Genomic DNA, 16,208 nt, shown 5'->3' with positions numbered 1-16,208 from the left:
ATTATTGTTTCTGCTCGGTGACAGCTCGTACTTTTCCACTCACATTTTTCTCCCTCCTCGCGCTCACAGACACATAATGGGTATGGCAGTCCATTCTCCCTGCAGCACGGACTACACTGCCATAATATGGGGCGCCGTTTGTAAAGTGAACCATGCTGAAATTAACGGCAACATTTTTCCACATTTAGCTCAAACCTTACAAAAACATGTTTTTTCGAGTAATTTTTTACAACATTTAGTAAAATATTTTTAACTTTTCATCAAATGTTAAATATTAAATCTAAATGTTAAATATTAAATCTAAACATTATATTTAAATGCTAAATGTTAAATCTAAATGTTACAGAAAACTAAATATTTAGGCTAACATGCAAATTTATTGTACGGATCAACGGAAATACCAAAATAAAAGCTTCCCGAAAACCTCCGGTGCAAAATTGTGTCTGCTCTCCCCCTCACTTCTCCTCGCCATGTGCTGCTTCACTTCTTGCCTACGACCATGTCCAGCAAAATCGCTGGACATGTGCTGCAGTGATTGTGAAGTGGAGACTGCAGCTGCTAAGAGTGCACTACTGCTGAACCTTTGGATGGCCGACAAAATGGATCTTCCGATGTTTTCAGCTAAATTGCCGGTGTTCCAGATCAACTGGCGTTTAGATCAACTGGCGTTGGTCGAACAGATGTGTGGCAGTCTTGCGTTTCAGGAGCTGCTACCGACAAACCAGCAAAAAAAACGCCAAATGTGTCATCTGTGACACTTGTGAGGTTATCTCAAACACACTCCGTCAGTCTTGATGCTGTTGAACAACAAAATGTATAAAAATGTGGCGAGTTCACCTGGTGATATCCTCATGCGCGACGCGATCGCGAAAACAGCAAACAAGTAACACCACGCCGTTGTTGTTCACAGGACAGCAAGAGTAAACGATCGGGAGACTCTTGTCGTCGTTATCGTTCCACTCGCACGGTTTATGTCACCGAATTCAGCGTTTTTGCTTCACAACTACAGCGTGCAGTTTGCTCTGTGCACCAACATGGAGTCGAGTCAACCAGCGCCACCTCTGGCCAAGTGCCACAGCCTACAGCCAGATCAACCTGTGACACACATCTGCAGCACGTTTGAAATCGTGTCATGCACATTTGTACCTTTCAATTGTGTGTTTGTGCGTCATGCAAATAAACCTTTGAAATGAATGAAATGATATCATGTATTTATTATCAGCCTACATTTGTACAAAATGCCAAATGACATACACATAAGAATCACCATCCTGATATCAATACTTTTGCCCATACGAAAAATGTCGTGAACACACTAATATTTCACCAGTGTTGTAACATCACATGTCGTTAGCGTAGTCTGTCTGTGTCTGCCCTCTGCAAACAAACATGTTAGAGTTGGTTGTGATATACAGTCTGCACAAGTGTGGTCAATCTAATAAACATTTATAAGGAGATGGCAGTTACTGTGAATGTACAGCAGTTACACAGTGATTAGTAATAAACAGTCAGACAATGACCCTGACAATCTCATTCAATCTTGCAGATTGCACCTTCTGTGGAAAGTGGTACCACACAGTGTGTGTGGACTTCCCCTGTGCAGAAGGCGACTACAAATGTTGTGGGTGCTAAATAAACAGAAACAAATGATCCCTGTTGTCTTTGCTTACTGATTGTTGTCAGTGTTGACAATCCACATTGCTGGCATTGCATCTTTCAACATATTTGTGGGTAGATTTAGATGCACCACGTGTGAGTGCAGCCACTCAGCCTTTACTCAATGTGATCATAGCAGCAGGTGCAGATGTGTGTCACAAGTTAATCTAGTGGTAGGCTATGGTACTTGGCCACAGGTGGCAGCAGTGGACTGACCTGCATTGGGGACTGGTCCAGCTGCTATGTGGTAGTCAGTAGATGGGCTCCACATTGGGGATTATATGCAAGTTTTGGGGACTGTTTATTGCTGATCACTGTGTGACTGCTGTACATTCAGCGTAGCTGCCATCCCCTTACGGATCGTTATGGGATTGACCACACTTATGCAGACTGTATATCACATCCAACTCTGAAATGTGCGTTTGCAGAGGGGAGACACAGGCAGACTATGCTGGCGACATGTGAGTTACAACACTGGTGAAATATTGGTGTGTCATATATTTGTTCACGACATTTTTCTTATGGGCAAAAGTATTGATATCAGGATGGTGATTCTTATGACTATGTGTATGTCATTTGGCATTTTGTACAAATGTAGGCTGATAATAAATACATGATATCATTTCATTCATTTCAAAGGTTTATTTGCATGACGCACAAACACACAATTGAAAGGTACAAATGTGCATGACACGAATTCAAACGTGCTGCAGATGTGTGTCACCAGTTGATCTGGCTGTAGGCTGTGGCACTTGGCCAGAGGTGGCGCTGGTTGACTCGACTCCATGTTGGTGCACAGAGCAAACTGCTCGCTTTAGTTGTGGAGCAAAAACGCTGAATTCGGTGACATAAACCGTGCGAGTGGAACGATAACGACGACAAGAGTCTCCCGATCGTTTACTCTTTGTGTCCTGTGAACAACAACGGCGTGGTGTTACTTGTTTGCTGTTTTCGCGATCGCGTCGCGCATGAGGATATCACCAGGTAAACTCGCCACATTTTTAAACATTTTGTTGTTCAACAGCATCAAGACTGACGGAGTGTGTTTGAGACAACCTCACAAGTGTCACAGATGACACATTTGGCGTTTTTTTGCTGGTTTGTCGGTAGCAGCTCCTGAAACGCAAGACTGCCACACATCTGTTCGACCAACGCCAGTTGATCTAAACGCCAGTTGATCTGGAACACCGGACGTGCTTTCTAGTGGTCTGTGCCGGGTTATGGCTGAATTCCAGTGGAATGAAGGTCCCGCCATAATAGTCGTTCCAGCCATGTGTTCCAGCCCTAAACCTAACCTTAACCATAACCTCATTCCTAACCTTAACTAGCAGTTAAATTACGTAAAATAGTGTTTTCCAAAGCGATTTTTAGAAAATGATCGAACATGTGTAGATTGAGTCCAAACGGTTCTCATGTGTTCTCCTGTTTTCGATGCCATCATTTAGGAACGTGTTGTGTACCCGAAAGCATAAAATGTTGACAATTTGTCACCTAGCGAAAATTATTACGCTTAGGGAGTGAGACCGTGTCTGACCACTACCGGCACACTTTTGCACCGGAGGTTTTCGGAAAGCTTTTATTTTGGTATTTCCGCTGATCCGTGCAATAAATTTGCATGTTAGCCTAAACATTTAGATTTAACATTTAGATTTAGATTTAAATATAATATTTAGATTTAGCATTTAGATTTAAATATAATATATAGAATTAAAATTTAGATTTAGATTTAAATATAATATTTAGATTTAACATTTAACATTTAGATATAAATATAATATTTAGATTTAACATTTAGATTGAATATTTAACATTTAAAATTCTGTTTTAAATATGAAAAGTTACAAATATTTTACTAAATGTTGTAAAAAAGGACTTGTTTTGAGCTAAATGTGGAAAAATGTTGCCGTTAATTTCAGCATGTTTCACTTTACAAACGGTGCCCCATACCATTAGGCTACATTTTTTAAGCCTATTAGCTTAGCACAACAACAACAACAACAACAACAACAACAACAACAAAAGCGCTCGCAGAGAGAGCGCGTCACCATGGCAACAGTAACGCTGCTGCCTGGAACAACAGAACATAGCTGTCAAACAAAACCCAAACAGGCAAAAAAAAAAAAAAAAAACCCAAACCGGCCTGACCCGCCACAATATGAAACAGGAAAATAATAAAGTAATCCATTTATTTCAACAAAGTAACTGTATTCTAAATACCACCTTTTTAAACGGTAACTGTAACGGAATACAGTTACTCATACTTTTTATTTTAAATACGTAACGGCGGTACATGTATTCTGTTACTCCCCAACACTGTCCAAAGGTGTAAACAGTTGAAACAATTACAAAAACCATAATCACTTACAGAGTTATTAACAAAATCATCATCCTTGTAAAACTATACCCAGATTACAGTTTGATATTGCACCTGCAGATGTTTGTGTTTGTCCCTGCAACAGTCATGACTGCGCTGTAGAACAACGCCTCCAGTGGGCAGAATGTAAAAGACATGTCTTCGTATCAATGAAGATATGTCTTTCTGATTCTGACAGTGTAATAAATAAACTTATCATTGGTCTTTTATTTTTTTTTAACTACTTTCTCTAGCAGAAAACAACATTCATGGACATGGACTTCTAAAATATTTTCCAAACTATATCTTTTAGATAACTAACAGAAAATGTAATAAAGGTCATCAATATTAGTTAAATATTAGTTAAAAGTATTTTTGCCTTCTCTCACTCAAACAGCTCTGAGGTAGTTTAATGACAAAATTACAATGATTTGACCACATCTTTTATATGGTAAATGGTAAGTATTTGTATAGCGCTTTACTAGTCCCTAGGGACCCCAAAGCGCTTTACAAATCCAGTCATCCACCCATTCACACACTGGTGATGGCAAGCTACATTGTAGCTACAGCCACCCTGGGGCACACTGACAGAGGCGAGGCTGCCGGACACTGGCGCCACCAGGCCCTCTGACCACCACCAGTAGGCAACGGGTGAAGTGTCTTGCCCAAGGACACAGCGACTGTCCAAGCCGGGGCTCAAACCGGCAGCCTCCCAATTACAAGGCGAACTCCCAACTCTTGAGCTACGCCCATCGCGATATTTGTATAGCGCCTTACTAGTCCCTATTGACCCCAAAGCGCTTTACACATCCAGTCATCCACCCATTCACACACACATTCACACACTGGTGATGGCAAGCTACATTGTAGCCACAGCCACCCTGGGACGCACTGACAGAAGTTTATCTTATTTCATTGTCTCACATACACCAAGTGTGTCGATGACCCCTTGACCTTGTATTTGATAAGAAGTTAAGTGAACAGATTCACAGAGACTGATATTGTTAAACCTCATACAACAGGCCAAGAGACATCAAAAACAGAACGTATAAATTAATAAATAAAACAAACAATTCGGAGCACATACTGAATATTTATAAATTATTCAGTACAGCTTTTAAAGTCTTTAATAATGTAATATACTGCTGACAGAAAACATGATAATCTGCTGTAATATCTTACAGTGTATAACCTCTTAGCATATCAAAGAAATAAGTAATCATAGGATCCTAATTATATGTTACCCTAGAAATGGTTACAGTACTTAAATGAGTCAGTATATGACATTAACAGATCTTCTTATAATGGTATTTTATGCAACATGTCAAATCCAAGTCAAGCCTCTGTCATTGTTTTCAGTGTGGTGTTACTAACTATGGGAATTAGTGACTGGTATTGTCTCTTAATAGCTTCACTGTTATTTCTCAAATTATTTTGAAACCCTAAGTATCAAAGGAGGTGCAAGATGAGATACTGGTGCTGGGTTTCTCATTCAATCAGACTGATTGTGGACGCAGCTTGGACACGAGGGTGGAGATGGTGGTTGGGTTGCGGTGGATGTAGTAGATTGCAGCTCCTCCAGCCATGAATGTCAAGCTAAGCTTGATCAGGAAACCTGTCGTTGAACTCTGTTGTGCATTCAGCTGGAGGAGACATATGAAAAGATTATAAGAATGCATCTTTGATTGGCTGACTGGTGCATACAGCAAAACTCAGAGTATGCAAAATAAACGCTTTTTTCAGACCTGTCTAGTTTTTAGAGGTTGGTACATGCGGTCATACTGAGTGAAGATTGCCTTGCGTGCCCCCTCCCATTTTCCTGGTCCCATCAACCGGTACTGGTAGGCTGTAACAGGCCCCCACAGAACTTTCTTAAATAGAGGGAAGTCTGTGAGGAAGAGCCAGAGGAGATTTGGTTGCACTCCAATGTCCTTTGCTAAGTCGTCCATGTGCTCAACAAAGTCCACCTGCAGAGGTGTTAACTTTGACACAACGTAGCTGTAAAGAGGATAAGTCAAAAAACAAATAAGTTAACCAATAGAATATTAGATCCACACACCTAGTTTTAAACAAGGAAGGGTTGAAAGGTTTAAATGATTTCTTCACTTTTTTGGTAAATGATTTGCAAAAAATATTCTTATTATTACTAAATCTAAGAGGGGAAAATTAGTTTTTAAATACTTTTTTGCAATCTTCTTGGTGTCATTCTCAACAGCTTTGATCATGGCCTGGTTTGAGGGCAGTTTCTTATGTCCTGAAGAGCAAAAGAGAGAAAGCAAGAGTAAAGATAGTGACTGTGTTGACATGCAGATGTTGATGTAATGATAAGGCTGACCAGCAGGGGGCACTGCATTTAAGAAAGCTGATGAATGCCTCCAGGGGGAGCACATAAAAGAAGACTAGTCTGTGGCGTGGCATAAGGATGTTAATAAAATGTTTTGGAGCGGTAGCTCGCAAAGCATAAGTGGATGCTGTGTTATTTTTAACAAGCCCTATGAAGACAAGAAATAGTACCAGGAGTAAAAGCGAGAGTGTGGAAGCGATAGCAGTTCAAAGTTCTGTTTGAGATGGAAATTTGAAGCCACCGGAAGCATTGTCATTTTGGTGTAAAGGAAATAACATTTTTGGGAGACAAATTCTCTGCTGGAGGTCTTGAGCAAGATGAAAGAAAAATAAAAGCCATTGCAACCATACCACACCCAACAGATAAGAGAGGTGTGCTCAGAGTGATGGGAATGATCAACTTTGTTGGAAAATTCATACCTAACTTGTCAGTGAGAACATCAGCACTAAGGGAGTTACTTCGTGATTCCATGGAATTTAAATGGACAGCGAGGCATGAACAAGAATGGAATGATTTAAAGACCACACTGACAACGCGCCCAGTGCTTGCATATTATGATCCAACTAAGAGTCTGAAAATCTCAACAGATGCCTCAAAGGATGGGCTTGGAGCTTTTTTACTTCAAGCTGAAGAGGGGAGCTGGAAACCAATTGCTTATGCTTCTAGATCCATGACTAAGGCTGAAACCAAATATGCTCAGATTGAGAAAGAATGTCTTGGGCTGGCATATAGACTTGATATTTTTCACTGTTATGTTTATGGTCTTCCTACCTTTACAGTTGAGACAGATCATTGTCCTCTTGTGTCAATCATTAAGAAAAATCTGAATGAGATGTCGCCGAGGATTCAGCGTCTCATGATGAAACTGCAGAGGTATAGTTTTGACTTGATATACACACCAGGCAAGTATTTAGCTTTAGCAGATGCACTGTCACGAGCATCACAGGTGTGTCAAGCAAGCTCCACTGAGAAAGAAGTAGATGATCATGTTAATATGATAGTGGAGTCTCTGCCAGTGTCTGACGCAAAGATAAAACAAGTATGTGAGGAGACAGCTGCAGACAGGGAGCTGCAAACAGTGATGGAAAATATCCAAGGAGACTGACCCAAAGGATCCTGTTCAAAGTATTATCATGTTAGATCAGAGCTTAGCATGGTAAATGGACTGCTGTTGAGAGGCAATAGGATCGTGATACCACATACCGGTAGTCTGAGACAGGTGGTACTTCAAAGAATACGTGAGGGACACCTGGGAATAGAAAAGTGTAAAAGGAGGGCTAGAGATGCTGTGTACTGGCCTGGTATTAATAAAGACATTGAGAACATGATCGGAAAGTGTGAAACATGTAAGAAGTTTCAGAGCAGACAGGCAAGGGAACCCATGATGATTCCTGAACGTCCTACAGCACCGTGGAGGAAAGTAGGAACAGATTTATTTCATTTTAATGGGAAAGACTATCTGTTGGTTATAGATTATTACTCTAACTTTCCTGAGATTGCTCTACTTACAAGTACTACTGCTAATAATGTGATCACACATGTGAAGTCCATCTTTGCCAGGCATGGAATACCAGAAACTGTCATTTGTGACAATGGTCCTTGCTATAATTGCAAAGAATGGCAGAATTTCGCAAGAGAATATGGCTTTAAACATGTCACATCAAGTCCTCAACATCCACAGGCTGAAAAAGGAGTGCATATCATCAAGCAGCTTCTGAAGAAGGCTACAGACAGTCAATCAGATCCTTATTTAGCTCTGCTGAGCTACAGGGCTGCTCCTCTTGACTGTGGTTTATCCCCTGCAGAACTGCTGACGAGTCGTAAGCTACACACAACTTTGCCCTGCTATGCAGAGAGCAAGCAGAGTGAAGAAATTATAAAAAGCAAGAGCATCTGAAATGGAAACAAAAACAGCAATATGACAAGGGAACAAGAGCACTTGGATTGCTTGCAAAGGATGATGTAGTGAGAATCCAAGATCAGAATGCATGGAACAGGAAAGCCATTGTTCTTCAGGAAGCAGGTCCAAGATCATATGTAAGAACGTAAGAACTGAAGAAGATCATGTGCTCAGAAGGAACCATCGCAACTTACTGAAGACTAAAGAGACATTAAGGGAGGAACAATGTGGTGAGGAAGATGAAAATGTTGATGTGTCACATGCAGAGACGGTGTCTGATTTGAAACTACTAGATGGACATGAAACTGTGAAGAAAAGTGAAGTTGTTTCAGAACATGTATTGAGGAGGTCATGAATGCCTCCAGGGAGAGCGCATAAAAGAAGACTGGTCTGTGGTGTGGTATAAGGATGTTAATAAAATGTTTGGAGCGGTAGCTCGCAAAGCATAAGTGGATGCTGTGTTATTTTTAACAAGCGCTACGAAGACAACACAGCGTCAATCATTAGTAAAATGCAATGTATTTGATATTTTACTGTAAAAGATTTTATTTCACCTCAGTTTTTAAATTTTCTTTTATTGGAAATTCCTTACCTTTGAAGACACGAGTGACAAAACGGGCCTGCATTTCAGCTTGAGGCATGATGGCTCCGTCAGAATGGATAAAACCCACAATAGCTAGGGTAGGCTGCTCTAGGATTGGAGGAAAAACATGTTTGTATAGTCCAATACGGTGCCCAGACTTGTATATGGCATTTTTTGGCAAGTAGGGGAAATCGTAGTTATATCCTGTGGCAAACACAATCAGGTCCACCTGTAATAAAGAGGACAAGAAAGAAGAGCTGAAATTGTTTTTAATGACATTAAGAACTGGAATATTTAAAGCACATCAGATAATTTGGTTCTCTGACATTTTCTGCAGTACTGCCATCATCAAACACCACAGTGGAACCACGGATCTCTTTTATGTTTGGTTTGACGATGACCGACCCAGACAAAATCCGGAAGGGCAGATCGTCATTGATCACTGGGATCTGGCTGAAGAGCCTGATGAGGTGAGGGCAGCAGAGGAAAGACAGACATGTAAAATTCATATATAATAATATATTCTGATAACTACGTGGTAAACTACATGGTAAATGCCCTGCATTTATATAGCGCTTTACTAGTCCCTAAGGACCCCAAAGCGCTTTACACATCCAGTCATTCACCCATTCATACACACATTCACCCACTGGTGATGGCAAGCTACATTGTAGCTACAGCCACCCTGGGGCGCACTGACAGAGGCGAGGCTGCCGGACACTGGCGCCACCGGGCCCTCTGACCACCACCAGTAGGCAACGGGTGAAGTATCTTGCCCAAGGACACAACGACCGAGACTGTCCAAGCCGGGTCTCGAACCGGCAGCCTTCCGATTACGAGGCAAACTCCCAACTCTTGAGCCACGATTGCCCACATGCCCAATAGACAAATTATGATTTAAATAGTGTTCACTTCATAGCAGATACACAGTCTATGGACAATTTTGGTATGGTGAACAGTTTAGCAAACAAGATGAGACAATCAGCTTATATGTGATAGATTGCATTCAGCGAAACCGTGGCGTTAGGGAAGAATTTACATATCCCACCTGTGTTTGGGTTTGAGGCCATACATGGCGTGATCATACATGGAGTTGAGCTTTTTCTCACCAAGCCAGTTGAGAAATCTCATTGGCAACAGCCTGAACATGATATGGACAAAGCGTGTGTTGAACCTGTCCACTGGAAGACCATTGTCAGAAACCTGACGAATGACCCAAGCACCACTACGAGTGCTCAGATACATCTGTAAGACAAGACACAGAAAGAAAGAAGTAACACTAACGTGAAATTGTCTTATCTCACGGGATGAAGGGCATCCTTGTACTCTTTATTTTAGGAGGTAAAGCTTGAGGAATGAGGATGCAAAAGGCACATCAAATTGGCACACTATCAGACAAAAAAAGGGACACTAAAATGTTAGGAAGAAAGCTGAGCACTTAGAGAGCACTACCAACCTGCTCTGCAACTCTGCTGCCCTCCACCGCGATGTCACCTCCTGAGTTGCCGATGCCGATGACCACAACTCTCTTCCCATGCATGTCTTCAGGCCCCTTGTAGTCCCAGCTATGGGAGTATTTTCCTTCAAATGTCTCAATTCCTTTCAGACAACAGAGTGGAATTTTTATACAGTCATGTTTTAACATTTATCATGTGGTGGTACAGATATTCACTCACCTGGGAAGTCTTTGAGTGGCAGGTTAGGATAGTTGAAGTGACCAGTGCAGCAGATAATGGCATCAAAAATGTGGTTCTCCTCGTATCCATCTCTAGTCTCAGTCACCACATCCCACTGACCAGTGCGAGAAAAGTCCGGTCTCTGTTTCACACTCTTGACTTTGGTCTAAGATACAATAAATATAATAGCAGGTCAGTTTATACATATAAATATTAATATAGGGTATAATAAAATTGATCGCTCTTCTTTCTATCTTGCTACCTGGAAGCGAATGTATTGCAGTAGTTTAAAGTGGTCTGCATACATTCTGAAGTAGTTCAAGATTTTAGAGTGGTGCATGTAGTTGGGGTAGTCTGCAGGGATTGGGTAGTCACTGTAGCACATCATCTCCTTCCACACATTGATAGTAAGGGAACGATAGATACTAGCTCTGTTTGGTTCTGACACTTCCTGCAGAGAAGACGTTCCAGACAACAGATGTTAAGAAATAATAGTTTAAAATTGTACATTAAATTTTATATGAAAAATAGTCACAGTCAGTAGTGAATCTTTCTCTAGACTAAAGTCTTGCCTTGAATTTCCACAGTCCACCCATGTCATCACTGCTTTCAAAGCAGGTTGGCTCCATGCCCTCATCCAGACAAGCCTTTACGCTGGTCAGACCACAGGGTCCTGCCCCGATCACTGCTACTTTGTGAACCATGATGGATCTGCAACAGGAGAAAAATATTTATCAAAGGAGAAAAAAGGGAAAATTAAAGTTAAACAAGACACCGTATAGTACGATATCGTACAGGAAGAGACAAAGTTGCAGTGAAACTCAATACCGAAAGCTTTTGTAAAGAAAAAGGGAAACCTTATTGGTTGTTTCCATTGCAACATGTATTGCATTGCTTATACAGTTGCACATTTACTTGCCGTAATATTCATGTAACTCTACACATTTAAAATTTTACGAAAGTCAGATAACTCCTGTTACAGATAGATTACACAGATAATGAAGCCGTACGTCTTAGAGCATATCTTACAGTCTGTAACCGATTGCATTTAAAAGTCATATTACCATAAACACGAGCCCTGTGTCAGCCTTACCTCTTCTGTATAGAGCGAGATGAAATGAGTGATCCTGTCCTCCAGTTTAAATACTCAGTCAGATTTTAACAAACACGCAAACATGAAAGGCGGATGATTGATCAGCTCAAAAGTCCCAAAACAAGTCAATAAGTTAAGAAATACTCTTAAGAAGATCGTTTCTGCATTGCTTTTATGACGCTATTTAGAACCATTAAGAATGTAAAGAAGAATGCAAAACTGTGTGCCGTGTAAATGGAATACCTTGATTAAAATATAACTTAAAATATAGGTCCTGAAAACGAGGGGGATAAATGTCAGGAAAGATATTACGAGAGAGTTCTTGTTGATCAATAAGTTCAATAAGTGTCTTTAAAAAATAGTTTGAAAAGCAAAAACAGTAGTTTGACCTTACCTGCTCTTTGTACACTTAAAATATATCTTACATGAAAATAACACTTACGTAAAAGTTCAGGCAAGAATCAATCTGAATATTGATCTAATTTGCACAGGCAGTCTATAAACCACATAAAATGTCTTTTCATCATGTTTGTTTTCATGTTGAAGAAAGGCGAAAATCTAAACATATGAAGAGTGAGACACAGGCACTCCAAACACTCTACGTGACCAGGGGCTTCTGCACATTTTTATAAAGTATTTGCTTTGAAACACAAATGTCAGCATTTCCTTATCAGACCAATCGATTTTTGTGTTTGGAGGCATTGATAGGTTTGACTCAGTATCTATGCTTTGGCTTCTCTCTTTCTTTTGTAAGTAAACATGCTGCAGATTCGAACCCTTGAGAAGCAGATTACCAACCTTATGTTCTTTTTTATCTTTAGCTCTCTGAAATTTGGCAAACAGACTTTGCAGTATTCAAATGCCCCCAATGTTTCAGTCCTTGGCTATTTTGTGGTGTTTGAGTTTTGAGTGTTTTTTCCCTAGTATCTGTAGTTTTGATTCTTTTTTATTGGACATCTGGATTCCTGTTTTGATTCATCTAGTTTTTCCAGCAGTTTTGTGTTATTTCTTTTGATATAATTGAATCTGTTTCTGTTTTCCTTGATGGATATTTAAGTGATGAGTCTGATTTTAAGATTGTGTGTTCTGGTTTATGTCTTGATTTTTATTGTTTGCAGTGATTTCAGCTCCCTCTTGTCTTTCTGTTAATGCCTGATTACCTGCCTCTATGTCCAGTGAAAGTCTAGTCTCCATGTTTTGGTTAGTTCCTGAGTATCTTGCATTACTTTTACTTGCTCCTTTGGAATTATTTGGATTATTCTCACTTGTGTCTCATTCATGTATAAATCATCTACCCCTGCAAATGATACAACCATCTCAGCCTCCACCATTGGCCACATGACCAGTCTCCACAAGGAATTTATCTATGTTGCCAAACTCCTGTCTGGCTTGGCACTCTCCACAGGTCCCATTTGTCTTACCCTATCCTAAATCCTTGGGACCTGCCCGCTTGAGATCTCTGTTTTCTGTGTTCCCACGCTCGCACACAGTTTCCAGATATAATTAATTTTCTTCTTTTTTTCTTCCTTTTTCCTCCCAAACTAAATCCAGCTTCTGCTTGTTTTGTCAGTTAGCTTCCAGTTCAAATCATTTTAATTTTATTTCATTTATATAAAGCCAGCTAACAACAGTTGCCTCATTTCTGGCGAGAACTCACTTCTTTCTGTATTCTTTGCCAAGAAAGGCAGAAGGCTTCTTTCAGATTCCTACCCCCATGACACTCTTGACCCACCCTCTGTGGAATCTGAGAGTAAAAAGCTTGGGTCTCATGTTACACCCCTGAATGATCCCAAATGTAACAAGCGGGTGTTTCCTCACTGAAAACTTTTACTCAAATGATATATCTCAAATATATAAACAATTTAGAATTAACTAGATTAATGGGTTTACACTCGTACATTACAGCTCTATCACAGGCTGTATTTAACCCATTGCTGGGAGTTTGCTCACACATTGCAAAACTTTCTAACTAATATACATATTCTTTTCATACTTGGAATAGTATTAACATGCACCTTTTTTTCCCTCCATAACTCATTTTAGTAACACTCAACACTGTAAGCATACCTGCAGGGGAGAAATAACCACAAAAGTGACAAGCTGGTGCTTCCTCACTGAGAACTTTTACTCGAATGAGGATTTCCCCCAGCTAAATGGGTGGAGACAAAAGCAATCAATCTCAAGTGACCCGATTCAGACCACTTCGTAGATCACAGATAACACTTAATATTTAACAGTAAGGGAGGAAATAAACAAAGTTTACTTAAAAAAAAATTCTCAAACGTATCTTATAAAACATGTCCTATACCTGTGTAACCTCCTTAGATAAATCACAGAATATTAATACTGTTTTTATTAAAAAATGTGTTAAAATTTGTTGTTATTTTATCTTCTTGCACGCTTCCCAACAAAATAGATGCTGTCTCGACATTAAACAATTGCAAAATCTTCTCATATATATATATATATATATATATATATATATATATATATATATATATATATATATATATATATATATATATATATATATATATATAACAATAGTCATTTCTCCATCACCTAATATTGGTTCATTCTACTTATACAGTAAAATTATCTGTTGAAATAATCACACTTTTTCAGACTGATATATCTAACATGCAGCAACTCACTACTGCAATGTTTTGCCAAAAAGACAAGAAGTGAATCCCCCTTGATTGTTTCCATGCTTTAAGAAGTGCACAGTGTTAGCTGTTTACATTTGTCACATGCTGCACTATGACATGTAAATATGGTGGTCATGAGACACTGCTATATAATGTTTTATTTAGAAATACAATAGTTTTGCCACTAGTTAAGTGTGAGCATACTGCTATTGAGTGGAAAATGGGGGTTAGCTCCAAGTGGAATACAAATAAATCATTATTTAGTTTAAAAAAAACAAACTTCATGTGTCATTTAGGTGCTTTACAGTACAAATAGCAGAACAAACTGTTCCCAGCATTTTGCTGATTACACAGTAAGCACTAATGGGTTTAGCTTCATTTATATTTCTGGATTCCCAGGATACTGCACAGCACAGCAACCCTTAGTCCCCACTTCTGTCATAAAACTTTGTCAGTTCCTAGAACTTGCATGAAGGCCAAAGGTGATTTTGCTGTAATAGCACTGAAACTTTGGAATGACCCTTTGGATGTAGTTTGCTCAGCTAATTTGCTCTGCAGTCATATTTTTGCAGCCTGTTGATACTTTGCTTTTACAAGCTTGCTTTGGATGTCAAACCTATTCTGTACTTTTCACTTTCATCTCTGCAGTTATGCATTTTACAGATTATTTCTTTATCGCAACCGTGCACAGCACAGAAATGCAAGAATGAAAATGCAAATATTCTTTTTTGGGTAGTCACTTTGTATAATTTTTCAGCCTCGACTGTCATGCAATTATTTTTTATGTGCACATGTGGGAATCAGCCCCTGAAAATGCAGAAAATTCAGGGATTAGAAATGATAAATTTACTTGTGCTATCCCAAAAAATGTGTGTGCATGTGTGTCAGAGTGTGTAGGGAAACAAAACTGAAGGACGCCAGGTTTCTTTCTTACCTTGATCCTGGTATGTTTGTTGGCTCTGTGTCTGGAAAGAGGAAAGAGAATCATCAGAGCACCGACTTTTATAGCCCCACTGAGACAGCGACCAATGACAGGCTTCCCCCTCCCCAACATAGGGATGAAAAGACCAAATGTTCTTCTAAGATCGATTAGAAAGGACGTGGTATGCGTCATGTATATAGATGCATTTTATTTGAATATTGAAGAAAAAAAAAGAATTTAAGTTGTTTTTTCTTTCAAAGAAACATACAGAAAAAATAGTAATAATATATTCCTGTAGCATGTACTGGAAATGGGGGCGGTCTTAGCTCGGATGATTTAATAAAGCAGTTCTCACCTCATGGGTGTAATTGGCAGCCAACCCAGAGTCCTTTGTAGCTGTGGACAGGCATAAGCTCATTAGGGAAGTAAAGCTAATCGGACTGTTAATTTAGCATGTTGTTAGATGACTTTTATAAAAAGGTAACAAAAACTGGATCTAGTTGTAAAACAAATATTCTTTGCTTTACAGTAGGTGGTGTGTTTGAGCAGAGGCTAATAAACAACTGTAAGAGATGCTCTTTGTAGTGCGTGAATGTGTGCGCATGCCGCAAAATAGGTAAATGATTGATAGCCAGCTGCCTCCCTGACTGTGTGCCCAGCCTGGACATAGATCACAGATGGCTTGCAAACTCATTGTGTAATTATGAATGGCTACTAGAAGCCATAAATCAGTTAAAATTGGGGTCAAGAGGTTCATGGGTTCAAAAAATGCCCCCAGTGCCCACTTTGTTGCTTCTCTGAGTTGGGTGTAAAAAAAAAAAACAACAACCAAAAAAATGTACATTTGAGTTGCAGAATAGTGACGAAAAAAAAAGAAGAATAAGCCGCATATCAGAAAATCAAAGAGAGCATACAAGGTAGTGGAGAGATAATACAGAGGGAAAAAGGACAGAAAAGTAACACTGACAGAGAGAAACAGACTTTGCCCAGCCTGATGGAAATTTCCACTCTGGCAGTGAAACGAAATCTAATG

At 39.6% G+C, this 16,208-nt stretch overlaps 1 protein-coding gene across 3 annotated transcripts; it reads right to left on the bottom strand.

Moving 5' to 3' along the window:
* Positions 1-5,082: 5,082 nt before the first annotated feature.
* On the bottom strand, positions 5,083-15,303 carry LOC113016489 (dimethylaniline monooxygenase [N-oxide-forming] 5-like). Of its 3 annotated transcripts, none has more exons than XM_026159351.1 (11): positions 15,188-15,303; positions 11,085-11,223; positions 10,775-10,963; positions 10,513-10,678; positions 10,293-10,435; positions 9,885-10,081; positions 9,163-9,298; positions 8,846-9,065; positions 6,191-6,263; positions 5,755-6,007; positions 5,083-5,652 (listed from the first exon to the last, which is right to left on the bottom strand). In XM_026159351.1, exons 2-11 carry the CDS (start codon positions 11,214-11,216, stop codon positions 5,506-5,508), a joined length of 1,656 nt encoding a protein of 551 aa, XP_026015136.1. In that variant the 5' UTR covers positions 11,217-11,223; positions 15,188-15,303; the 3' UTR covers positions 5,083-5,505. The 3 variants fall into 3 exon arrangements, with proteins under 3 accessions (XP_026015136.1, XP_026015138.1, XP_026015137.1); XM_026159353.1 differs by lacking the exon at positions 15,188-15,303 and adding an exon at positions 13,673-13,857; XM_026159352.1 differs by lacking the exon at positions 15,188-15,303 and adding an exon at positions 11,606-13,645.
* Positions 15,304-16,208: the final 905 nt, after the last annotated feature.

Source organism: Astatotilapia calliptera, chromosome 23 (assembly GCF_900246225.1).
Source record: "Astatotilapia calliptera chromosome 23, fAstCal1.2, whole genome shotgun sequence".
NCBI lineage: Eukaryota > Metazoa > Chordata > Actinopteri > Cichliformes > Cichlidae > Astatotilapia > Astatotilapia calliptera.
This window is presented reverse-complemented; position numbering and strand designations above follow the sequence as displayed.

What these genes read in the sequence shown, in the direction of transcription:
- LOC113016489 (XM_026159351.1), bottom strand. Translation starts at nt 11,216, where the DNA reads ATGGTTCACAAAGTAGCAGTGATCGGGGCAGGACCCTGTGGTCTGACC. An exon ending in GCAGCAGAGTTGCAGAGCAG is followed by an intron (nt 10,082 to 10,292) that starts GTTGGTAGTGCT and finishes CTTGTCTTACAG; the next exon opens with ATGTATCTGAGCACTCGTAG. An exon ending in GGCCTCAAACCCAAACACAG is followed by an intron (nt 9,299 to 9,884) that starts GTGGGATATGTA and finishes TCACCTCATCAG; the next exon opens with GCTCTTCAGCCAGATCCCAG.